The following is a 22,673-nucleotide window of genomic DNA, read 5'->3' on the forward strand; positions in this document are numbered from 1 at the left end:
TCTCAGCCATGCTTTGTCAGGGCAAAGGAGAGGGAGTGCACTCCTCGTTTGTTTAATGTTTTCCTCATGTTTCTCGCAGAGCGTTTATTTTTTGACATGCTTGCTCTCTGCCCACTGGTGCTAATGCTGCTCGAGTGAGCTGGCTGGCTAGCAGCAGGTTGGCTCACATAAGTGTCCCATCCTTTCTCCATAGCCTTGTTTATTTATGCCACTTGCCTGGTTTGCTCAGATATTTACTCACATACACTAGCACACGAGAAGTCTCAGTCTGCAACAAAACAAAATTTGGAGACTATCGCACTTTCTTCATGTCAGGGTAGCCCCTAGTTTTGTCCACTGAATGATTTTTATTTTATGCCTCTCTGGCAATCCCACCCCATCCGGCTCAAGTATCCTGGATTACAAAGACTTTCCCCAGAGTCCTGTTTAAAGGGAGCCTCCCACAGACCTTTAAATCCCGCACATTTTATGGTACAGATATTTAACAGCTCTGAGAGGGGCAGCGGGGGCAGAGACTGAGGAAAACAATTACAAATAGAGTGGCTGCTCCTCACACCACTGAGGTTCTTGATGCAATCAGCACTGGTTTACACGGCTCACTCTCTCGTCCCAGAGATAGGCTGGGATAAGATAAAGACTGAGTTAAGAGGGGAGGGAAGAAAGAAAGGGCTCAGTGAAGTCGTCGGGTTTCCCTTGAACCAGCCACACCTCCCCCTTTATAGCCTTCTCCTTCACCCCAAAAAGAAACCCTTGCCTGAGAAAAGAAACGCGATACCCTTCTGTCAAACAGGCGGCCTGGCCTCGCCAAGGTGCGCCCTTGCTGCCGGGACTCTGCCGAGGGTCTCGGCGGCGCAGGCGGGAGGCTGCTGTGTGCACCCCCGGGGCCACGACTCCGTTCGGCCCCATCCCGGGGCCAGTCCCGCGCCTCGCCGGCCGCCAGCCGGCCGTGGGGATGCTCCCAAGCCCCCGCAGGATACGCGGGTTTGCTCTGTCCTGTCCTGCTATAGAAGCCAGTCCAGAAAACCCCAGTATCGTGGGGAACAAAAGGAGAAAAAACCTCACTGCCCCCTTCATATCTCCAAGCTGGGATGTAAGAAGATTCAGGGAAGACGGAGGTGCTGCGCTGTGTCCCTCTCTGCAGGGAAGGGGCTGAGCACCCCGCCCCGTCCCCCCGGGCGAGTGGAGGGGCTCCTCCCCGGGGGGGGCCGGGGCGCGGGGGGCAACAGCACCTCCGCAGTGACCCCGGGAAGGCTTGCTGCTGAGGGGAGGCGAGTGGAGACCTCCAGGCGGGGGTTCATATCGAGGCTGCAGAGCCCCGGAGCGCGCGGGGCTCGCCGCTCGAGGATGCTCTGGCACCGATGCCCCGAGGGGGCTCGGGCGGCCGCCGGGAGCCTTCCCCCGCCGTGCCGGGGGGCTGGGGCTCGGCTCCTCCCGGCCCGCCCCGCCCCGGGGCCTCTTCCCCGAGGCCTCGCTCAGGAGCAGCTCCCGCATGAAGTCCGGAGGCTCCTGGTCGGCGGGCGGGAGAGCCGGGGGGGCTCTGCCCACCTGCGCCCGGCGGCTGGCGGTGCCCGCGGCGCACAGCGCGGCTGCTCCGGAGCGGCGGCGGCGGGGCTGGGTCCTCCCTCTGCCCCCCCGCCGCTCCCGCCCTCGCACACTCCTCTCCCACCGCCATCCATCCATCCGTCCTGTCGGCACCTCGCCCGCCCGGCTCACACACGGGCGCGCACAGCCGCACGCACCCCGGCACCCGCACAACATGCTGCCGGCCACCGGCCCGGCATGGACCCCGGCGGCGGCTGCTCGGCTCCTCTCCGCTGCTGACTGCCCTCTGAGGTTTGCGGCAGGTAGCGGGGCAGACTGCTGGAAAGTGCAATAGGAAAAGCGAAGGGGAAGGGGAAAAAAAAACAAGGAAGAAAAAAAAAGAGGGAAAAAAAAAGGCAAAAGCCATCAAGCCGGCCAAGCTCAGCTTTGGATCTCAGTGCAGGTATTTCTGCTGCTGTGTTCATCCCTTGCCGCCTACCACCCCAGTTTATTATTTCTTTTTTTAAGGAAAGACAAAAAGGACGAAAAGGAGAAGTCGAACTCTCAAAGGGTTACTATGCAATTGCGACTGATTTCTTGGTTTTTTATCACTTTGAACTTTATGGAATACATTGGCAGCCAGCACGCCTCCAGGGTACGGCGACAGGGAAGAAGTAAGTGCGAAGAGATTTATACTTTGGTAACTTCTGCTTCCTCTCGTTGTGCTGTTCACCTGTCCGGGGGGTTCTGTGTCCCCGGTGCCCGGGCGAGTGTTCTGGGAACCAAATCGCGCGCCCGCGGCGCGGCCGAGCATATTTGCAGGCAGTTTCATTCAACTGGAGGGATGAATGCAGTTTTTGACCTCTTTCTGCTCTTTCTCACCTCACCGGGATGAACAACGCGGGCTCCGGGAAGACCTGAGTCTGGTCCTTTACATTTTAATGTCTGGTAAAGGGGAATGTCCTTTCTTAGGTCTTTCTTCTTCCTAAAGGGAAAGGGCGATGACACGACAGGTAACTTTTTTGCCAGGATGCTCTAAACGCCTTTCTCCATCCCAGTCAAGAAGCCCTAACCCTAAGAAGCAGCAGTACAGATTATCGCTATAAATTAAGCCTGGCACCCGGAGATGCGGTGTGGGGGCTGGGGCGTCGTGGCGCTGTCCGGCCCTTTGGCTTTCAGTCTCCACTCGCCACTAGTCACCCATCGCCACTGCCACTGTCCTGGGACTGTGACCCCCGAATTTTTAATGTTTTAAAGTTTTAATAGCGTAGGATGAGTTCTTCCCTTCTGATTTAACCGGTCCCTGTCCATCGCCGTCCGGGTCAGGGGCTGTGGCAGGAGGCAGGCGGGGGATCGGGGGGCGACGGGCAGTACCCGGGGTGGGTGCTGGCGGCAGCTCCTAGGGAGCTGTCGCCCGGAGGAGGCGAGGAAAGCCCCCCGTCATCGGGGAGGGAAGAACAGGGAGGCAACAGCGAGTCGCACCCTCGTGAAGGGGCTGACCAGGTCGCGGGGCGCTGCCACGGGCGAGCGGGCTCTGGCTCCGGCATGGGGCTCCGGCGTGGAGCTCCGGCGTGGGCCCGGATCCGAAATGACCCCCCGGCAGGGCCACCGGTCAGAGCTCTGTCGGAGCTCCTCAAGGAGCGGCGGGCGCGGCAGGATGCGGGATCGGAGCCGCTTGGGACGTGCCCCCGACCCGGCCTCGCCACCCCGCCTGCATGGGACCCGCCGCCGTTTCTGGGGAGGAGGCATTTTCTGCGCACCCACCGCGGAGAGGCTGCTCATGCCTGTCCGCTCCTCCTGTGACAGCTGCAGACACCAAGGAAATGTCATAAAACACAGCAGCAAGCATTTAATCATAAAGAAGTAACAGAGTTACTTCCTCAGGGAACGGAGGTACTATTTTTTTTAATTTTCTCTTACTTCGCATTCGCTCCCATGCCCTGCTTGGCACGGCTGGCCCTTGAAAGCCTCCTTTGTATGGTTTGCCTCCTGCAAACAAGGTTTGCTTCACCTAAAGTGCCCCTAAAGCGGAGCTGAGGACGAGAGAGACCAAGGCTCCAGCCCTCTGATCCCCACGGCCGCGCAGCGAGGGAGCACTAAGGGCTAACTAACTAAAACATGTCAGGGCATCCGATTTATTATCTTTGGCAAGGGAGGGCTCCGCAGCCTCCATCACTTCCCACCCACTCCTTTAACCCTGGCAACCGCAGGCCCGCAAGCTGCGCCCCCCACCCCCAGCCGAAGGGATACCCCGACAGGCGCGGCGGAGAGGTTCAGCCCCGGGTCGGGGGCACGGCAGGGGTGGGGGCAGGACCCCTCGCGGGCCGAGGGTCGCGGAGCGGGCCCGTCTCCGCCCGTACTCGCTCCGGCACCTGGTGCGCGGCGCGCCGGGCCAGCGCCGGGCCAGCGGCGACCTCTGCTGTCCCGTGCCGTGCCGCGGCGGGCAATCCGCGGCTGCAGGTGCTCGGCTCGCACCGGCACGGCACGGCACGTCATGGCACGGCACCGGACCTGCCCCACTTTCGGCGGCGGAAAGCAGGTCTCCCTCCTGCCCCCGGCCTCTCTTGGTGCTGGGCTCGGTGCAGCCGCCTCTTACTAGGATCGGGGCAGACGCGGTGTAATCGTCAGGCGAGCGCTGTCCCACCTTGGTCGTTCTCAGACACGGTTCACGGCGCCTTGAACTTTCGGGAAATAGAGGCGGGAGGGTTGGCCGCGAGTGTTAGGCTGATTGGTGCAGCGTTGAGAAAGTACCGAGTACTTGCTCAAAGTTTTATCGTTAAAATACAAGAGTTAAGATAAATTAACAGAAGAAGTGGCTGAAAAATCACAGCTAGAGAGGCAGGATGGAAATCTGGCTTGTTATTTTGGCAGTGAAGACAAAAAGCCTTTCAGAACACCTCACCTGGACATGGTGTACATCGTCCACTGGCTGAGGTCTTCAAATCTGGCTGGTTATGAAACACGCTTTGGTATAACTAGTGGTTACTCGACCTGAAGCAAAAATTAGAGAGTGTTTATGAAAGTTATTATAAAAGTGGCTGCACTGATCACTTTGGATTTAAAAATCTATAAATCGCTTTTAGTGAATAGTACAAATTGGAATAAATTATAGAGTGCAGTTAAAGAAGGCACCTGTCAAAATCATCTTCCACATGAAAGACTTTCTCTAGATTTCTGTTTCTTTTGCTCAGATAGTCTCCTTTAACGAGAAATCATAAACCCATGGCTAAGGAAGTGTTTTCAAATTTCTCTTTGAACTGTATATTTTTAAATACAGTACAAACCACTTGCCATTAAGCATTCTGTTTACTATCCGAGTCCTCCGTTCCATGTATTGTATTGTAGAGTCACATATTTTAGTATAAGGAAATAACAAAGTCTGAACTGACTAATTCTGAATGCGCTATGCCGGACTCTCAGATGATATAAATTGAAGTTCCTTTGTTAAATTACCCCATTAGAAAAATCTGGTCCTGAAGCATTGCTTATTTTGTACCTATTGCCAAAGTACTATGAGAAATGTCTAGTCTGCAATTCTTTCACTCTCCATATTCCGACTGAAGTTTCTAATTGAAGAATCCTGAATTTCACACTCATGATCAGTAATAAAGTCCTAGCTAACTGTGTAAAACTCCTCTGAAGTCAAGAGCGGAGTGCAGACAGAAGATCAGGACCATAATAAGACATAGGACAAGATCAATAAAAGTTGAAAAGCAAACATATCTTTAGCAAAGAAATTAGTGTTTTTATTGAGATAAGAGCGATTAAGATTAACAAAGTTGCTCGTTTGAGTCCTGTAAGACAGAATCATATGCAACTGAGTACAGACTAGCATACAATAAATAAGAAATTCTATGCATCTGTCAGTGATTACAACTTGCCTAGAAAAAAAGTAGGATTAAGTCAACAGTTCCAAAATATTTTGGCTCTACCACTACCAACCCCCAAAACTTAGTACTGACAGTTATGTATCTTTCTCATTGACCTTCTAATGGATGGAAATGAAGTATTATTAGCTACCGGTCTGTGAATGACCAGCAGATCATTTGCCATGACCTTATGGACTACTGGTGAGCCATGGACTAAATTTGGAAATCTCTAGAATAAGCAGAATGATACAAAAATCAGCATTTCTATCACTACTCCTACATCTGGGACCAAAAGAATCTGTATGACTGTGGAAGTGCAGTTTGGATGTAGATTTCTTTCCTTCCTTCCTTCCCTCCTGCCTTCCTGCCTTCCTTCCCACCTGCCTGCGTATCGTATCTCCTCTCTCCATTCCTCTGTTGATGCAGGACTGCAGGTCTTCCAGCATCTGCTTCTGGTCGCGATCACGAGGGGAGGGCTCCGCTCTGCACACACACTCTGCCTCTCTGGCTTGGTTAGCATTGAATTACTTACAAAATCAAAATAAGGAGAAGTGGAAAAGCCCATTTGTAAACATAAATATATAAATTAAAACAAACCGGGAAAGTGCTGACAAAACTGGTGAAATTGTATCTTTGGTCTTTTTGTACTCTTGGGGAAGGTGCAATTCACATGGAGGTAAAATGTCAACAAGAAAAGAGAAACTGCATTGTTAAAATAGCACTGCATTCACCATCTATATATATTATTAATATCTACATGTGCATTTATGGTTGGCACAGCACAGATGGCATTGCTACACAGTCTATATAATAAAGGTGTTGCCACCTATTTTTTAAAAACCAAATTGATACCTCAATGCAACAGTTTAAAGCAGAAGTTAGGCAAGCAAGCAGCCATCAAGCAGCCCCCTTGGGCAGCATTGAATTACTTGGTATTAGTTCTTGTTCAAAGTGATTGTATTCTGATAATAATTTTTTTTGTGATGTCTCCATGTTATTTTTATCAGTGTAAATACTCTGCTGGTGACAGTGCATCTTTTTTTGCAATGAAACTATATTTCCCATTTTTGGATAAGAACCCCTTTGTTTTGAAGTAGATGGTAAAATTCCTATTGCGATCATCATGAACAAAGAGACAACTATTGCATTATATTGTCATAACCTGTGAGTGTGTCACATTGTAGCAATATCTTAAATATTAAATATCAGAAAATCACAATCCACTGTTGAAATTTTTAGAAGGGCTATAGTTATAGACTGCTTGTGCTGGTTTTTTTTTGTTGTTTTTTTTTTTTTTTAATAACCCCATGTGTATGTAGATCTGTCCCTGATTATAACAGGGTAATGTGGAACAATATATGTTATTATCTCAAGACCCTAAAGGACATTACAGACCAGTTTCCATTTTATACCTGACAGGATGATAATATCAAATTTTTTTTTGTCAGCTGCTGAAGACATTTCTTATTCTCTATAAAATTCATATTAGAATCAAAATGCATATATTACCACAACTTCTCAAAGACATTGATGTAGCATAGTATATCGGCAAATACATGAAAAGTCTTATCTTTCTTTGCAGGCAGAATAAAATATTGCTCTTATAGAGCTTGAACCTGCCTCCTTTGGTTTCAGCAAAGTCCCATAAACTTCACTGGAGCTGGAGTAGGGTCTTTTTCTTCAGAACCTCAGGATACATTTTGAGTTTGGAAGAATTCCTGTGCTAGAGTACTTGCAAATTTGTATGATCCAAATATGTACAGCCCCTATATAGGATAAAATAACTCCCTTTACCTTTCAAAACTATGATACATAGCCTGCTTGGGAGGCAGCCTCTTTCTTAATCATATAAATAGTACAGCTATTTTTCTACTTTCATCTATTGAGCCAACTGAAATCAGTAAAGTTAACTGAGATAAATTTCTTCTTTTGAGCTTTGCCATTAGTGTATCAATCCTTTGCAAATCCCCATTCTGCTGTTTCTTCTTGCTGTAAATTCTTCACTGATGGTAATGAAAGTTATACCTGATAAAAACCGAGCTAGGACTCAAAAATCACTCATTTTCACTTTGTTAGCATGCTCATTTTGCTTTCTGGTTAATAAAATGAGTGTGCTGGCTTGAGCACTGCATTTTATCACTAACATTAATAAGCTGTGTGTCATTTCATATTCAATCATTTATAGGCTTAAAACTACGGAGGTTCTTAAGAACTTTTTTCCCCCTACAGTGAACTGTCCCTTTTGTTTGAAATGAAATTAAAAGTTGCGAAAGCTTGGTGGAGGAGATATAAAAGCTAATAAAAATAATATTTTTGTCTCACATCTGATTTTGGAGTCGGAACTACTCAAAATCACTTTGCCAGTTTCTTTACCAAAGTAATTCTGAGCAAAGCAATCTTATCAGATGACAAAAGGCAGCCAAAACTATGTACGTTCTTATACAAAAGTCTGTCTACTATTACCACAAACAATGCCACAGAAAAAATTACTCAGAAAATATTTATGCATAAAAAACATGTTATGGCTCTCTCAAAAAGAAAAAAAGAAGAAAAGGAAAAAAAAAAGTCAAGAGCTACAACTTTTTTTATAAGTAATTGAATAACTGAATTTCTGGTGATGGTGAAATGATTACAATTGGAGGCTTTTTTATAATGAAATCCAACAGATTTTATTAATGAGTATTTTGTTGCTAGTACAGAGCAGTGCTATGAGCAACGCTACTTATAAAGAAGTAAAGATTGTACTATGGTTGTACGATAGCTAACTAAAAGACTTTTTCATGTGTTTCAATTTCTAGATTATGAACTGTCGACTTTACATTTTCAAATGTTAGTATTATTTACTCCTGTGATCAAAAACAGTGCCCACTGAAGCAAACAATCCACAAAATGTATCTTGCTCCAGTACTGCTAGGGAAGAACTCAGCTCTGGGGACCAGAGCTGAACCGGGAGAGCCTTTGGCTGCAGCAATGGCACCAAGCTCCTGCTGGCCCCAAACAGCACCCTGGCCTTGCACTGATACTTTGGCTTCACACAACAGAGTAATTGGGGGAAGAACATAAAGGAATGCTTATAGCAATACTTTTAAATGAAAATAAAACACACAACCACAGGTCTACACCAAGTTCTGCTAGTGCTGCTATGAACTTCATCATTTCAAGTTTCTTAATATATGTCAGTCTTACATCCTGACAAGTTTTGTGCTTAAATTTGAAAGTTTCTAGATGGGATTTCAGTTTGATATTTCCTGCAGGGTGAAAAAAGATTTTTGGGCATTGTAAAATGAAACAGGAGGTCACTGATGGATGTCAGAAGGGTAATAATGTGTGATTCCTGCAGCTTCCTGTAAAGTAAGAGGGCAAACACAGCAAAGCTCAGATCCAAGAACAGAACGTATGTGCTTAAGGTGAGGCACTCACCTTCAAAGCCCTGTTTAATTGCCACCTCACCCATGACACATGGAGATTTCTCGGATGTTTTGTCATTTCCAGCATGAGTTTTCATCTTACTGACATTGACCGTCCACTTAGTATTGGAAGCTTCTGAGCTCAGGTCCCTTCATGCAGAGACTTTGAGATTTTCTCTTAAAGAACTCCTAAAAAACCCCTAAAACAAAATTGCAATAAATAAATAATGACAAATAATAACAATACAAACTTCCTCCATAGGGAGCACATGATATTGCAGATGATTGCTTACCAATGTTAGAATATATTCACTTGCATCTCTGCTTCCATACTTGACTCCCCGAACCCTTGCCTCTTCTGTACAAACTAAAATGGGCGTGAGCAAATGACCTGAGATTACATGCAAAGCCAGGTGATAAAAATCAGTTTATTAGAGTAGATCGACACAGATAGGGTACAGTCATGCTATACAGAAGAATTAATTTTGATTAGATTTTCAGTTCTTGGCCAAATATTTTAGTTGCTAAGCTTTTGGATAAATAAGGACAGCAAGGCTGCTGCTCCACTCCCTTTGTGGTGTGATTCTAAGTGAAAGAGTGAAGTCATCTTTCTTTTGTTAAAGAGCATACTGGTTTGCAGGGCTGGGTAGTAGTGCCAGGACATCCAAACCCCCTGGACATCCAGGATCTAATACAGTTTCTGACCTCAACATTTCAGGCTAAGCTGAGAATCCTTTGTTTAGTGTGCTGGTTTTTGTCAGTCTTTTTTGGAGGCACCCAGTTCTTCTCACCTACTGAAAGGCAACAGAAATGTCTTGCTCAGGGCTGCCATCTGTGCTTTGATGGAGGCGTCAATGGAGGGCATCATGACACAAAACTGGGATGTCCAGAACAACATAAATCCTTTACTATGCAGCAGCTGATTCATCCCACTTCTCTCCAAATAACTCACTAGGTGCCCAGTTTCACTGGTAAGTGTTTTTGTGGGAAGTTACAGCTGAGCTAGGGCTTGAGATCTTTTTTTTCAGTTTCCCTACAGAGTGAGGCTCTGTTTCAATAGGAAGGAAGATAAGGTTCTCCTGTGAACCAGAAATGTGGGAGAAACCAGCTGGTGGAACAAGATTTCCATTGCATTTCTCGGCTAACTTTTACAAACATCCACATGAACCAGAGCTACTAAAACCTGACACTTTAATATGTTTACAAAGTTTATGTATGCTATCAGCACATGCAATACTCCCAACAGGATTTATTGCAGGTTTCTTTAGCAACAACATTTTTTATCATAACAGCTCAACTGGTCAGAGAGGGGAAAACAGCCAGTTTCTCCAGAGTGCGCCTCCCACGCACACTTGCCCAGCATTATTGCATTGCTTATTCACGAAGATTACAAACACCAAGTGTCGGCAAGTGTTTCATAACCTTGTTTCCTTTTCCTAGAATGTTCATAATTAATTTCATTTTTTTCTATGCCACAGAAAAATGAGTTGCTGGTGTTATTTTAGTTGATGTTACACTGACAAGTGAAGAACTAGCCCTCCAAAATAGTACCAAGTGTAAGCAAAGGCTATTTATTTAACATGGGACTCAGAGGATGTTAAGTGCATGTATTTTGCAAACACACAGAGATGGATGAAGATTCCAGAAAGTTTTAGTATAACACAGAACTAGAAATAATCAACTAAGATCAGACCTCCTTGTACTGGGTGTGATGACTGCAGATGTCATAAAATCTAATAGACAAGATCCTGAAGGCAGGGAAGGTAAATAAATGACACGATTTTGTGCTTTGCAAAAAAGCCCCAACAAAACCCCACATCACAGCAGTTTGTGTTTTGAAGTCCGAAACGAAGTCAAATATTTGTCTTTTGTGTTTACGTTTTATGAGAAGTTGGGCAATTATCAAGTTTCAGAGTTGAGTGTGTATTAAAAGTACAATTCTGTATGAGGTGCAGAATTTCTAACTTGTGCTATGTCCTAGGCATGTACTTTCAAGACCAAGGCCCTGACTTAAGACTGAAACTATCTAAATGCACTATTTAAGCTACCCATCGAGGGGAAGCTTCAGTGGTGTAAGAATTTGTCAGTAGGATTCAGTTTCAAGCAAATGTCAGCAAGAGCACATCCCCATGGCTACTTACATCATACATTATTTCTGAAGAAAATGTCAGAGTGATTTTGAGGAACAGGTAAATGTAAAAACGAGTTCCCCTGGACAGATTGCAGACCAAATAATATCCCTTTTCTCTTTCGGCATCATTTATTTCTGCTAACAACCTACAAAATCAACATGACTTGAAAATGCTTACTCTCTTCCATGACTTGGTACCATGTTCCTTCATCTGAATAACTACTAAGATACCAATCCTACTTTAAACCCCAACTACTTTCAAAAGTATGTCTTAGAACAAGTAAACTGTCACATTACAGACTCTGACTTTAGTATATTTGAGGAAAAAATCTAACAAGCAGTGACATACATTATGGTTGTGTGGTCTCTTGGAGGTCAAACTGAGCTTGATCGCTCCATGAATGTGGAAATTACGGAGTAGGTTTCAAATAGGCTTTCGTTTATAAGTTATCTGTGTATTGTGCCAGGATACTCTGATGAACACAAGTCTTCCCAAGCTCTACAGAAGCTAGAAGCACTGGGTGGGGAGCAATCAGAGTAGGTGATCTTACTACTGTTTGCCAGGATTTGGCTGGCCACAAAGAAAACTGTGAACTGTACTCTGATTGGGTGTACTGATAAGGATGGGCTGCTATTCACCTCTTCTGAAATCACATAATTTCTGGCTACCCAGTAATCAGAGAAGTTCATTCCTCCCTCAGTATAAATCACACCTGATTCCAGATAAAATAGATTAATCAAAAGGGTAGTCTTCTCTTGCATTTCCATGCTTCCTTGATTATGTAAGACAGGAGGATTCTAACCATAGCTACCACTAAAAGACCACCAAACATTATGAAAATTAATTCATAATCCTTCTGGAAGCCTTGCATAATTTCTTGAAAAATAAGTTATTCATCTATGGAACTTGCTGGTTCAGCCTTCCAGCCTGGTTCCATGACTGACTGTGGTTACTGCTGGGAACACCAAAAAGGGCCTGTGTTTTTCATCTGGAAGCATGCAGAGACCTTGGACACATCTTGTTCTAAAGACATCAGCCACAGTAATTGCAGTACTGCGTATAAGAGAGCTTATTCAGAAGTAGAAACTTCTCCCTCATACTCCTTGACTCCTATGTAAACTTTCTTTGGCTTATGTAGTTCATTCCCTGGAACCCCTTGACTCTACAGCTGTAGTCCCAGAGTTGGAAAAACTCCTTTACACAGTCTATGCCCGTGATCTGATAAAAAGACCTTTTTGATCATCTGCATGTGTAACAGTTGAAAAAGGTGTCAGAAAACCACAAACTCACCAAAAAGGACTGGATGGTGTTAAAAACTTTCCAAAATATATTGACAAAATTAATAATTTTGATGGAAAATACAATAATATTTTATAAAATATAAAAATTAGGAATAACAAAAATGAAAAATAAAAATATAAATGCTCTTACTTTGTCATCTCTCCCTTCTCCCCTACAAGTTAATGTCCATATCTGTATATACACATTCACATGCATGTACAGAAATTCACGCAGACACGAGCAAGAAGATTTTTTAAAAGATTTTGGTGTGTTCTTAAAGTATTTTCACTTAAAATATAGGTAAAATGGATACTAAGAACCTCAGATAAAAGTTTTGTTTCAAACCACACAAAGTCCTTTGGTCCATCTAAAAACTCCATCTCTTCTCCCACTGTTCTTACTGTCTGTTTGGAAAACAAAATAATTAGTTTTGTGTGGGTTAAACCAAATCCTAAATTAAACAACAAGGAAAAAATTGTATGGGAAGCCTGGCAGGAGACCATTTCCTCTTTCTGATGAGCCTGACATATTTAAAACTGTACCAGAAATTTATATGGACTCTTCTCTTTTTGGCTATGAAACCTTTCTTGCTTTTCATGTGACCTGTATCAATAGGCTGGAAATTTTACTCAGCCACTGAGAAGGAAAGCAATGTTCCATAAGCTGTGCCCTGGGCAGGGAAAATTGGTGGTGCTAGTGAAAAGAGTCCTTTCTTGTCCCTATGACAATGCAGGAGCATTGCTGCTAATGTTCCTGGAGGTTAACAGTGCATATAGATGCATTTCTGTACCTACATCTGTACATGTGCTGAGGGAACAGCAAAGAAAGACAATATTCCTCTCTTATATCAGCAAACAGAAATGTCAGGATCATAAGGCACATGCCATACTAACTCGAGGTTTTCAGTTAGTGACTCTGCATTGCTTTTAATAGGAGATGGTTTAGGCAGAATAAACATGTCATGAAGGTTAAAGGGACTGATTCTGCTTCTAGTTACAACTTGTGTCAGGAAGCAAATAACTCACAGAGCCCTGACAGCAAAAAATTTGCATGTGCTCAGAATCCAGCCTAAATGTTTATACAGGCTATTAAAAAACACAATAGGTGAGGGATTTTTGATCCCAATCACCAAGAAAAAGAGCAGAAATGCAATCTGAAATTCTCTCTGTGAGGTACTGGTAAAGGGCACCAGAACATTGCACCAAGAACAGTTACAACTGACACTTAAAAGTGTAGAAGGGGTACTTTCGCTGCTTTCCCCATGCTATACTTATTCACCCTACCCAGCACTGTATACTCATCAGCTTTTTCCTATGTGCCATCTGCTCAGTTGCTTCTCCCTTTTCTCTCTTCCTAGAGGTATTGAGCTTGGGCACTATTTCTCAAAATAGTGACTAAAGTAATTCACAGAATGAGAACATACACCAAACTAGACTAACTACCTGACAGGAACACAGGAATAGACCCAAAATGTTGCCTTTTCTGAAGTGTCAAGTGGTAGAGGAATTAAGAAGTCTAGATCAGCTCTATTACTGTGACTGATTATTACAGGCATGTTCCATGTCCTCTTCATAATTCATACAGAGCCTGAATCCTACACAAGCGTACTGGAAATAAGAACTAGCAGATGAATATATTCAACCAGAGCAGACACACCAGAATTCACATATGATCATATACCCAACATATGGGGGTACATATATAATCAACATATCGCATATATGGTAATGTGTCCGTTGTCAAATTAATTGGTTTTTTTTTTCTCATACTATTAACAATTCCTGTTCTTCCTTGGTGTTACCCCAAAGAAACATGCTCTTAGTGTTCACTCTCCCTCACTCCCCCATTCATACCTACAAGCAAGTTTCTTCCTCGGCATACTTTTGATGCCAAGCCACAAGTTATTGCAACTTACAGTGCTGAGCCCAGGGCTTTGAGTAGAAATGGTGGAAAGAGAAAGAACACCCTTGAGCTGTTGTGTGATGACTTGATGATAGCAGTGGGTTTCTTGGTGAGAGAAAAGAAGCAGTGAACAGTTTCTTTGATTTACAGAGACAGATTGTAAAAACAAGCTATGAATCTTTTCATATACAAAAATATGTGAATCTTTGGAGCCTATGTAAGACATAAGTAAGGATGGAAAGGTTTGTATAGTGTAGCAGAGTATGTAGCCCTGAGGTTTACCAAATACAAGAATATGAACTGTGGAGTTTGTAAAGTGGTGAACTATTCTGAATGTGTTAGCTGACATCAGACATGACTATAGCTATTTAACCAAACACAGACACCAAATTATTCACTCAGTTTGTCTACTGCTCTTCCCTTCAGGGATGAGCAGAAAAAGTGCGGTTTGCAGAAATATTGAGGGGGGAGGAAAGACCCCCCCCTTCCCAACCTCCCTCTGTCCCCTCCCCCCCGATGTTGTGCATTTCCCCACAACTTTATCAGGAAGTGTCAAGATGGATGGCAGGGTAACTGTCCTCAATTTAGTACAACTTACAAAATCTGCCTCCTTAGCTGGAGAGCAATTCATTGTTGCAGACAGAATGGGCAGCAGAGTTCAACAACTGAACTGCAATGTGCAGTTCTGCTCACTGTACTCTATAAGCAGTTCCCAGCTTTTGTAATGCCTGATGGTCCTCACTTTCCCTATGCCAAACCCTTTCACCAACACATTTAATTCCTCAAACCTCTGCACATCTCTATTCTCTCTTCTGACAGCAGTTGAATAATGTCCACAAATGGAAATATCTACTCCTTCTCTTGGCTTGCTGTGGAGCCATAACTCCCCTCCCCCAATATATTCAGTCTAAGTGGATTTGCAGAGTTAGTCTGACAGTTGCTGAAATAGAAAACCTCTGGTTCGCAGCAGAGTGTAAGCACTGCTGTCTCTATAGGCAGGCCAGTGCTTCTTGCTTCTTTTTAAGATGGACTCGCTCGGATGATGTGGGGACAGAGGAGGTACCCCACTCTGTCCAACCGTCGGCCTTGTGTTGAGACAACTGTCACAATGGCCAGTTCTTCTTGAAGGTTTTACAATGAGAAAGTTTCAAACAAACATCAGATGAAAGTAATTTTGTGTCCAAATTAAGCACAGCCAGGTTTGCATTGATGATTTATTGGTGAAAATCATCAACTTCTATTACCTATTCCTTAAGCCATCCAGTTCTCTGGCTTCCAGCCATTTCTAGGGCCTGATTCTTTTCTTACTGAAGTTAATGGGAGGTTTTGTCACTGATTTCCATAGGAGGCCTCTGACATTCCAACTTTCTGTCTATAAAAACTTGAAGTGCTTCCAGGTTTCCATCATAGTCTGCGGTTCCCTTCTTTAAGTCAATTGGACATTAACAGATTGCCTGGGTCCACACCTTTGGATAGAGGAAAGCTCTAGATCTGATTCAGCTCTCACTCACACATCAGCTTCATTCCTCGGTGGAGTTCCTCCTGATTTATATTGGCAGGAAAGCAAGGTCCAATGTTACTTATGCCTGGGTCATTGCCAGCAGAACACAGAGAGAATTCAAGTCACTTGTTATCCCCTTCCTCGCACCTCTCAATCACAGTATAAATGTATGTACATATATGTGGATATATTAGAATCATCTGGACTCTTTTAAGTTATTTGCCATTGAAACTAACTTCAAATTTGAGTTTTAAAGTTGAAATAACAAAGAAGGAAAAAGACCCAGAAGGGAGCCAGCTGCAACGGTACTCAAAATTTTCATCAGTCTACGGGACACTCCTAATAATGTATTTTACTACTTTGTAGTGAACTTTCTTTGCTTCTGCCATAAATATATTCCCTATGCTGTAAATGAATACCTTGCAAGCTCAGTAAAGTTAATATAGAAGAATAAATCTTAACTACCTAATGTCAGGTCAGAAGTATAAATTTTATCTAATATGCCAGGTTAGAAGGAAAGAATACTTTTCACTGAAAATAGCAAATACTTTCCAGTGCAGAGTAAGAACTTATTTTTCCCCTTAAAAAATATGCTGTTCCTAATAAGATGAGTTGAACAGTCTCTTTTTAGAATCTCCGAAAGAAAAATAAACACATAGAGCAGAGTTAATTTATAAAATGCTCCAAAGTTTATCTTGGCAGAACAGTTGTAGGCAGCGAGAGTTCTCTCCCTCTTGCACATGCATTCGTACACATACACATTCACACACACACACACACACGTCTTAAAATTAGGACAGGCACTTATAATAGCAAATCCTACAGAAAACTTCTATATCTGGATAAATTCATAGATCCTTATTCAGGCAGGCCTCTCATTTTCAAGTCAATGGAAATTTTTGCAAAGAAACACAACAATCCTTGAAGCCTTTTTGTGTAAGTACAGACCTGCTGGGTCACAGTGGGGAATAGTGAAGCACACAAGTGCCTCCTGTCTCAGGTGCCCCTCCTATGCACGAGCATTTCTGCCAGCTGTACAGCAGCATTGCAGCCACCATCCCCTCCTCCTGCCTGCCTGAGGCTCCACTTATTGGACACAGCTGGTCAGCCTGATGGGTTATCTGCCACCCAGCTACTGCTGGCACACGGGTCCCTTCCAGGAGCCACAGGCTTTTGCTGCTGCCCATCCCCTTGTTCCTCCTCCACACCTCCTTCACGCACACACCTTTCTCATCAGAGTTAATGTAACTTCAGAGGCTGAGGAGATGAAGCCCACTAAAGGCTTTCTTTCAGCCTCACAGGATTAGCTTTATTTATTTTAAAGTTCATACTAGCCTGTGCCAGGGAGCCACAACAACAGGGGAATACTGCAGGATCCAGATCTAACAGCCAAGGGACTGCCCAAGAGTAGCAGCAGGCACTGTGCTGACACTCCCAAGCAATTTGGAGCTCCTCCATCTCTTGCAGCCACTGGCCTTTCATACAGTTTATTTACTTCAGGGTCTGTAAAGCAAACAGTCAAACAGTCATTTCCTTGAAGATAAACAAGAATGGAGGCAGTTTTACACGACTGAAGCACAACTTGATGCTGAGGCATGCCGGATCCTCTGGACCGTTCTTACTCAGTGCCACCAGTCTAGAGAATGCAGAACCTGAATTACTAAAAATGCACAGAATGCAACAAATAGGTCCTCTCTCCTCTCCTCTCCTCTCCTCTCCTCTCCTCTCCTCTCCTCTCCTCTCCTCTCCTCTCCTCTCCTCTCCTCTCCTCTCCTCTCCTCTCCTCTCCTCTCCTCTCCTCTCCTCTCCTCTCCTCTCCTCTCCTCTCCTCTCCTCTCCTCTCCTCTCCTCTCCTCTCCTCTCCTCTCCTCTCCTCTCCTCTCCTCTCCTCTCCTCTCCTCTCCTCTCCTCTCCTCTCCTCTCCCCCCCTCCCCCTCCCCCTCCCCCTCCCCCTTCCTTTTCTCCTCTCCTCTTCCTCTTCTTTTTTCTCCCCTCCTCTCTTCTCCCCTCTTCTCTCCTCTTTTTCTCCTCTTTCCTTTTTGGCTGCTGGGAAGGGGCCAGTAATGTCCAGCAGTTGGTCTGACAACTGCTATATTGTAAATATTTAGAAGAATCCATTAGAGATTAAACAAAGTGTAAGTAACTGCTCCTAAGTGATAGCTCTTATTAATATTTGCAGCAGTAGACATTTTACAAATGCATATGAAAGTCCTACCTCTATGCTGCTTGTAAGAAAGGGCAAGAGAGAAGGCAGCAGTCAGAACACAGTGTAATTTGAACATTAGTGTGTTATCATTATAAATATCATCTCAGAGACAGCATTCGGTAGTGTGTGTACCATGCTTGCAAATCTTCCAGACAGCAATGGGTAGAGCGTGTTATCCTGACCAATGTATTCAAATGATCCATATCAGGCTGCAGAAGTACTGAGTTCCAGTTTGGTCATCCTTGCCTTTCTCTGGTCTGCTCCAATCATATAAAAAGAGAAATCCAAAACCCCCAAACCACCAAGCCTCCTCCCACCTCCAAAGTATATCAACAATCACCTTGTGTTATAGGGGAGAACACAGCTGCTGCTCTGGTGGATTTTTTAGCTTTTATTATGTTCCAAAATTATCCTGTTTTTACAGTATCTTAAATGTTTCCTATGCTTGTGTGGTATTAGTAGCAGGGAAAGGATGGTCACTAATGGTGTTTTGGGGTTGATGATGAGCTAATTAGGAACTAATACAGACAGAAGTCACTTTCCACTTGAGAATAAAAAATGCCACATTTACAACAAACTGAGATGAACAAAGATGTATAAATGCATCTATGTTAGCCAATTTCTTTTCTTAAAAAGTTAATGGTGTTCTGGGAACACAGTGAACATCAGGTATACACCTATGCATGTGCATACTACAGCAGAGTTTTCTATCACAGAATCACAGAATATTCTGAGTTGGAAGGGACCCACAAGGATCATCGAGGCCATTGAATAGCCCAGGAATCAAACCCATGACCTTGGTGTTATTAGCACCATGCTCTAAGCCACCAAACTACTCTCGGCGTTATTAAAACAAAGGTTGATGATATAAACCTTTAAAATTTTAATAACATTAGTTATTGTCAGTTATCAATGAGTAGAGTGTGCCGGTTTCTATACAGAAGGAGTAAAAATTTGATCACAAGACTTGACTCCAGTGTTCACCTTAAACAAGTTAGGTCCTGCAAGAAAAAGGCCTGGTCCTTATCCAGGCCACTTACGATGCTTTCCTGTGGTGGTAATGTCTGGTACTCACAAACAATGCATATAAGGTAGACCTCTTAGCATCATATCTGATTTTTGAACCTAGAAGTCTCCTTCTCCTTTCTTGTCCCTTACCTTAAATAAAATGTTTGGATAGTCTCCAGGCTATCCTAGACATCAATCTGTGTTCATCCTTGCATTTCAGTTTCACAGTTATATCTGACCTTTCAGAATTAGTCAACATGAGTTTAGATCTTTACTGCAGAAATAAATAAAAGCAACCTGGACAACTGGAGCCATGCTTGGATGTTCAAAGGCAGCAGGCATTTTAGCTCTGCATCATTTTAGTGGAATTGCCTCAAGTTTGTGGTGCTGTGGGCCATTTCCCACTTACCTTGCAACTTTTTGACCACTATGAAAACAATTATTTTCCAAAATTTGCTGTTCCATGGCCATAAGTTCTGTTACAGCTGAAGCATATGCAATTTGAGTGTGAAGCTGCTGATTGAGAATAGAAGTATTTTACAGCTCCTTGACCCAAATGTGAATACATACCCCGGGGACAGCAGGAGGGGGATCCGTTTCAGAGGGGAGGGATTACAGCTTTCAGAGCAGGAGTCACAGTATAATGGGGATGAAAGAAAAGTATAAAAAGGGAGGCTATAATAATAGAGGTAACTTTTCTTCTTTTGTTCACACCCATACTGGCTGAGGGAATATGCTCTTTAGGCTGATGGTGTCTCCAAGTTCTGTATAAGGCAACACCATAAACACTCCTCCAAGATGCTAGTTTGAGGAAAGTGGAGTATATGCCAAAGTTCTTAAAAAACAGGAACAGTGAACAATTCGGTTTGTTATTCCTTCAACATTTTGAAAGAGAAAGAGTATTGCTTCCTTTCACTCTGTTTTTTACCTGAAACAATATTCCATCTTTACATTGTGCTTAAAATACTTACTAGTACTTTCTTGATTTTCTCTGATATAAAGAATAAACAAACTGAGGAAGAGACCATACTGCTGATGAAATTTAGATATATATTTGGGCTGAAAAAAAGAAAAGGTACTGTTTATTTTCTTCTGTTTTGTCAGTAATTTCATATGAATGTTAAACTGCATTAGAAAAGCAGCTAAGACACAAGAAGAGGAAAATACATGAAATCAAAAGAATACTTTCTTGATATTCTCCCCTTCTCCATTCTGCACAAATGATAGTAAAATCAGCAAGTCTCCTACCATCTGTTTGCTTACACTCATGCCTCATTCAGCAGATATGCTACATTGAAACCTTACCAAACATAAAAGTCCAATTTTCTTCATGAGGCAACAATGTGGAGTTTGTTTTAAATAAATTGAAGTTTATTTTATTTCTGAAACTCCTGTGAAACAAGTAGTTCTCATATCACGAAGAAAATACTGGCTTATCATCTTATACTAGAAATATGGAATTTTATTTACTTTTATCCACAATTATTTCTTTTTTTTAACATAATCAGAATCAGATTGATGAGCATAACATAGCTCACTGTGAGTAAGAAAACAGTGATATTGCTGATGTAATTTTAAGGCAAAAGGCTAACAAATGGTTGGCTTGCCGGCATGTGCAACACCAAGCCAGGAATACAGCAGGGGTGTTTGAAGGTGCCTGGTGTAAACTGTTGGACCCTCTCAATGGTTCCTTTCTCAAGCACAGTAATTTATGGATGAACTACAGCATGCTTTTAGAAAGATGTCTGACCTCTTGTTAGAAACGTACATGTGTCTGAGATTATACTGCCTCCTTGAGACTCCTGTAATGATTTTAACTACCAAGGCTTTCTGAATTTTGTCTTAATTAAGTTGAATCTCACTGATACCTGTTTCTAACCACTGGTCTCTTTACTTAGTACATTGATATCTCTACTTCCAGTAGCAGATAGCTTTATAGCATGGATATTGTAGGGACAATACATTATTACAGATGGCCTTTTCTTTTCTACCTAGAGAAAGAAATGCTGTTCTGGAATGTGCCCCAGAAACTTTTTGAAGAAAACACTCCACTAAGCTAAATGCAGATTTTACTAGGCTTTTTTTATCTCTAAGAGCAGGCATAACTGAGGCTTTAGCATATCTGGGCTCAGTCCTGTTCTGTGCCAGTGATAAATCTTTGGTGGTAAACTTTCATGTGCATGTTCTTTGCTTACAAAGTCATAACAGGAGAACTGGGGCAGGGTCTGACACAGTGCTGTCCCTATATTGTGACTTAAGAAACTGTGTTCCTGATGGAAGTGAAGACATCCCAGTGCCAGTTTTCCTTATTGTGGTGCCCAACCTGTCACCTGCAGTTCTCAGGCATTATGAAGCAACAAGACGCTTCAGAGCTTAGAGATCTTCAGAGGAAGAAAACAGCAGTGAGGTGATGCACTGGTCCTTCTTAATCCCTCGTACTGAACTATTGCTTCAGTATGGACATTGGGATCACTGTACCTCCTCCTTGCAATGTAAAGCAGAATAAGGCTGATAGCAGCCAAGCTGGATTTGTTGGTAAGAGTCACATTTTCAATTCCAGAGCTCAAATGTCTTAATTCAGACTGGTGATAGCAGCCATCAAACAGGCAGTGCATTCCCTTCTCCAAACATGTGTTGTTAAAGAGCTGCTGCAGTCACATAAGAGAAAGGTAACATGGCCCCTAGAACATTTGCTTAGCATCCTGAATCTGCATCTTGATTGATAGCTATAAAGTGCTTTGAGGACCACGGGCTGAAAGGTTCTGCAGAACTACACACATATTTGGAGTCTTACTGCTGCTGTTGCTGTGTGATTTTATAATTTTCTCAGGGTTTTTAAGGATGGTTGAAATCACAATAGTTTGCTATAATTGTACTTATTCTTTTTTTCCCATGTACATGATAAACTTTGTAATTGTTTTCCCTGGTAATTCGACCTCCTTTTCATTTATCTTCCCTTTGAACACCTCTTTCTAATTTTCTGTGAGAACACCTTTGTGGTACTGGCTTTTTTCCATATGGAGTGTTATGTATGATGTTGGTATGGAAAGTATTACACAGCAAACAGCAGATTTAAGCTGAAAAAGATACTTAGAGATTAATGAACACACTTTGAGTTTCTCCTTTTATAGGACACTGGTTTGATTTTTACTGAAATTAAAGCAATCTGTTTGCCTTCCTATGAAGACATAGTTTAGTAGCCCCTTATAAAACTATTTGATAATCTAAAAGTTGAATATTTTTATGCTAAAAAAGCAATGAAATTATCATCTTTGTTTGGTCTCCCAATGAAACACAAAGAAACAGGCCTGCTGATGCCAAGCACTGTAGGAATCTTACTTTGAGATATAATAATGGTGATTTAAAATACACGAACATTAATTTTAAAAAGTTTGTAGAGTAGTACTAGAAGCCTTTCATGAGTGTTTTGAGTTCACATAGCTGTTCTTTTCTCTGCAGTATTAGGGAAGAGAATTTTTTTCCAGTCTTCCAAAAAAAAGGAGAAAAGAATAATTTATTTTCTCTCTGGAACACTGCAAAAATATGGCCATTACGTTGAAAATATTTCTTGGGTTTTTTTTTCTTCCTTAACAAATTCCATAAAACTATTGAAAAGTTGAAAAATAGACATAGTTTAAACTTTGAATTAGTTAATGACCAGGAAGTTCAAGGCATTATTTTCAAAGTTAGTATGTTAAGAGTTAGGCTTTTGCCTACTTCAGGAAGATATGTGTCTGCTCCAAGCACAAGAGCCTGTATTCAAGAATGTGTCCTTAATTTTAATCAGGTATTTGAGTCTAATTGAAGTCAAGGAGTCTGTAACACATGTGTGAAGGTAACCATATG

The 22,673-nt window shown here is 42.9% G+C and overlaps 1 protein-coding gene across 1 annotated transcript in view; it reads left to right on the forward strand.

The window, feature by feature from the left end:
- Positions 1-2,049: 2,049 nt before the first annotated feature.
- RSPO3 (R-spondin 3) overlaps positions 2,050-22,673 on the forward strand; it is a 60,927-nt gene continuing 40,303 nt past the window's right edge. The window contains exon 1 of the mRNA XM_071547904.1: positions 2,050-2,195. Within this exon, the coding sequence (XP_071404005.1) occupies positions 2,099-2,195 (97 nt within the window). The 5' untranslated portion in view covers positions 2,050-2,098. The remainder of the gene's footprint in view (positions 2,196-22,673) is intronic.

The sequence above is a fragment of the Pithys albifrons genome, chromosome 2 (genome assembly GCF_047495875.1).
Source record: "Pithys albifrons albifrons isolate INPA30051 chromosome 2, PitAlb_v1, whole genome shotgun sequence".
Lineage (NCBI taxonomy): Eukaryota > Metazoa > Chordata > Aves > Passeriformes > Thamnophilidae > Pithys > Pithys albifrons.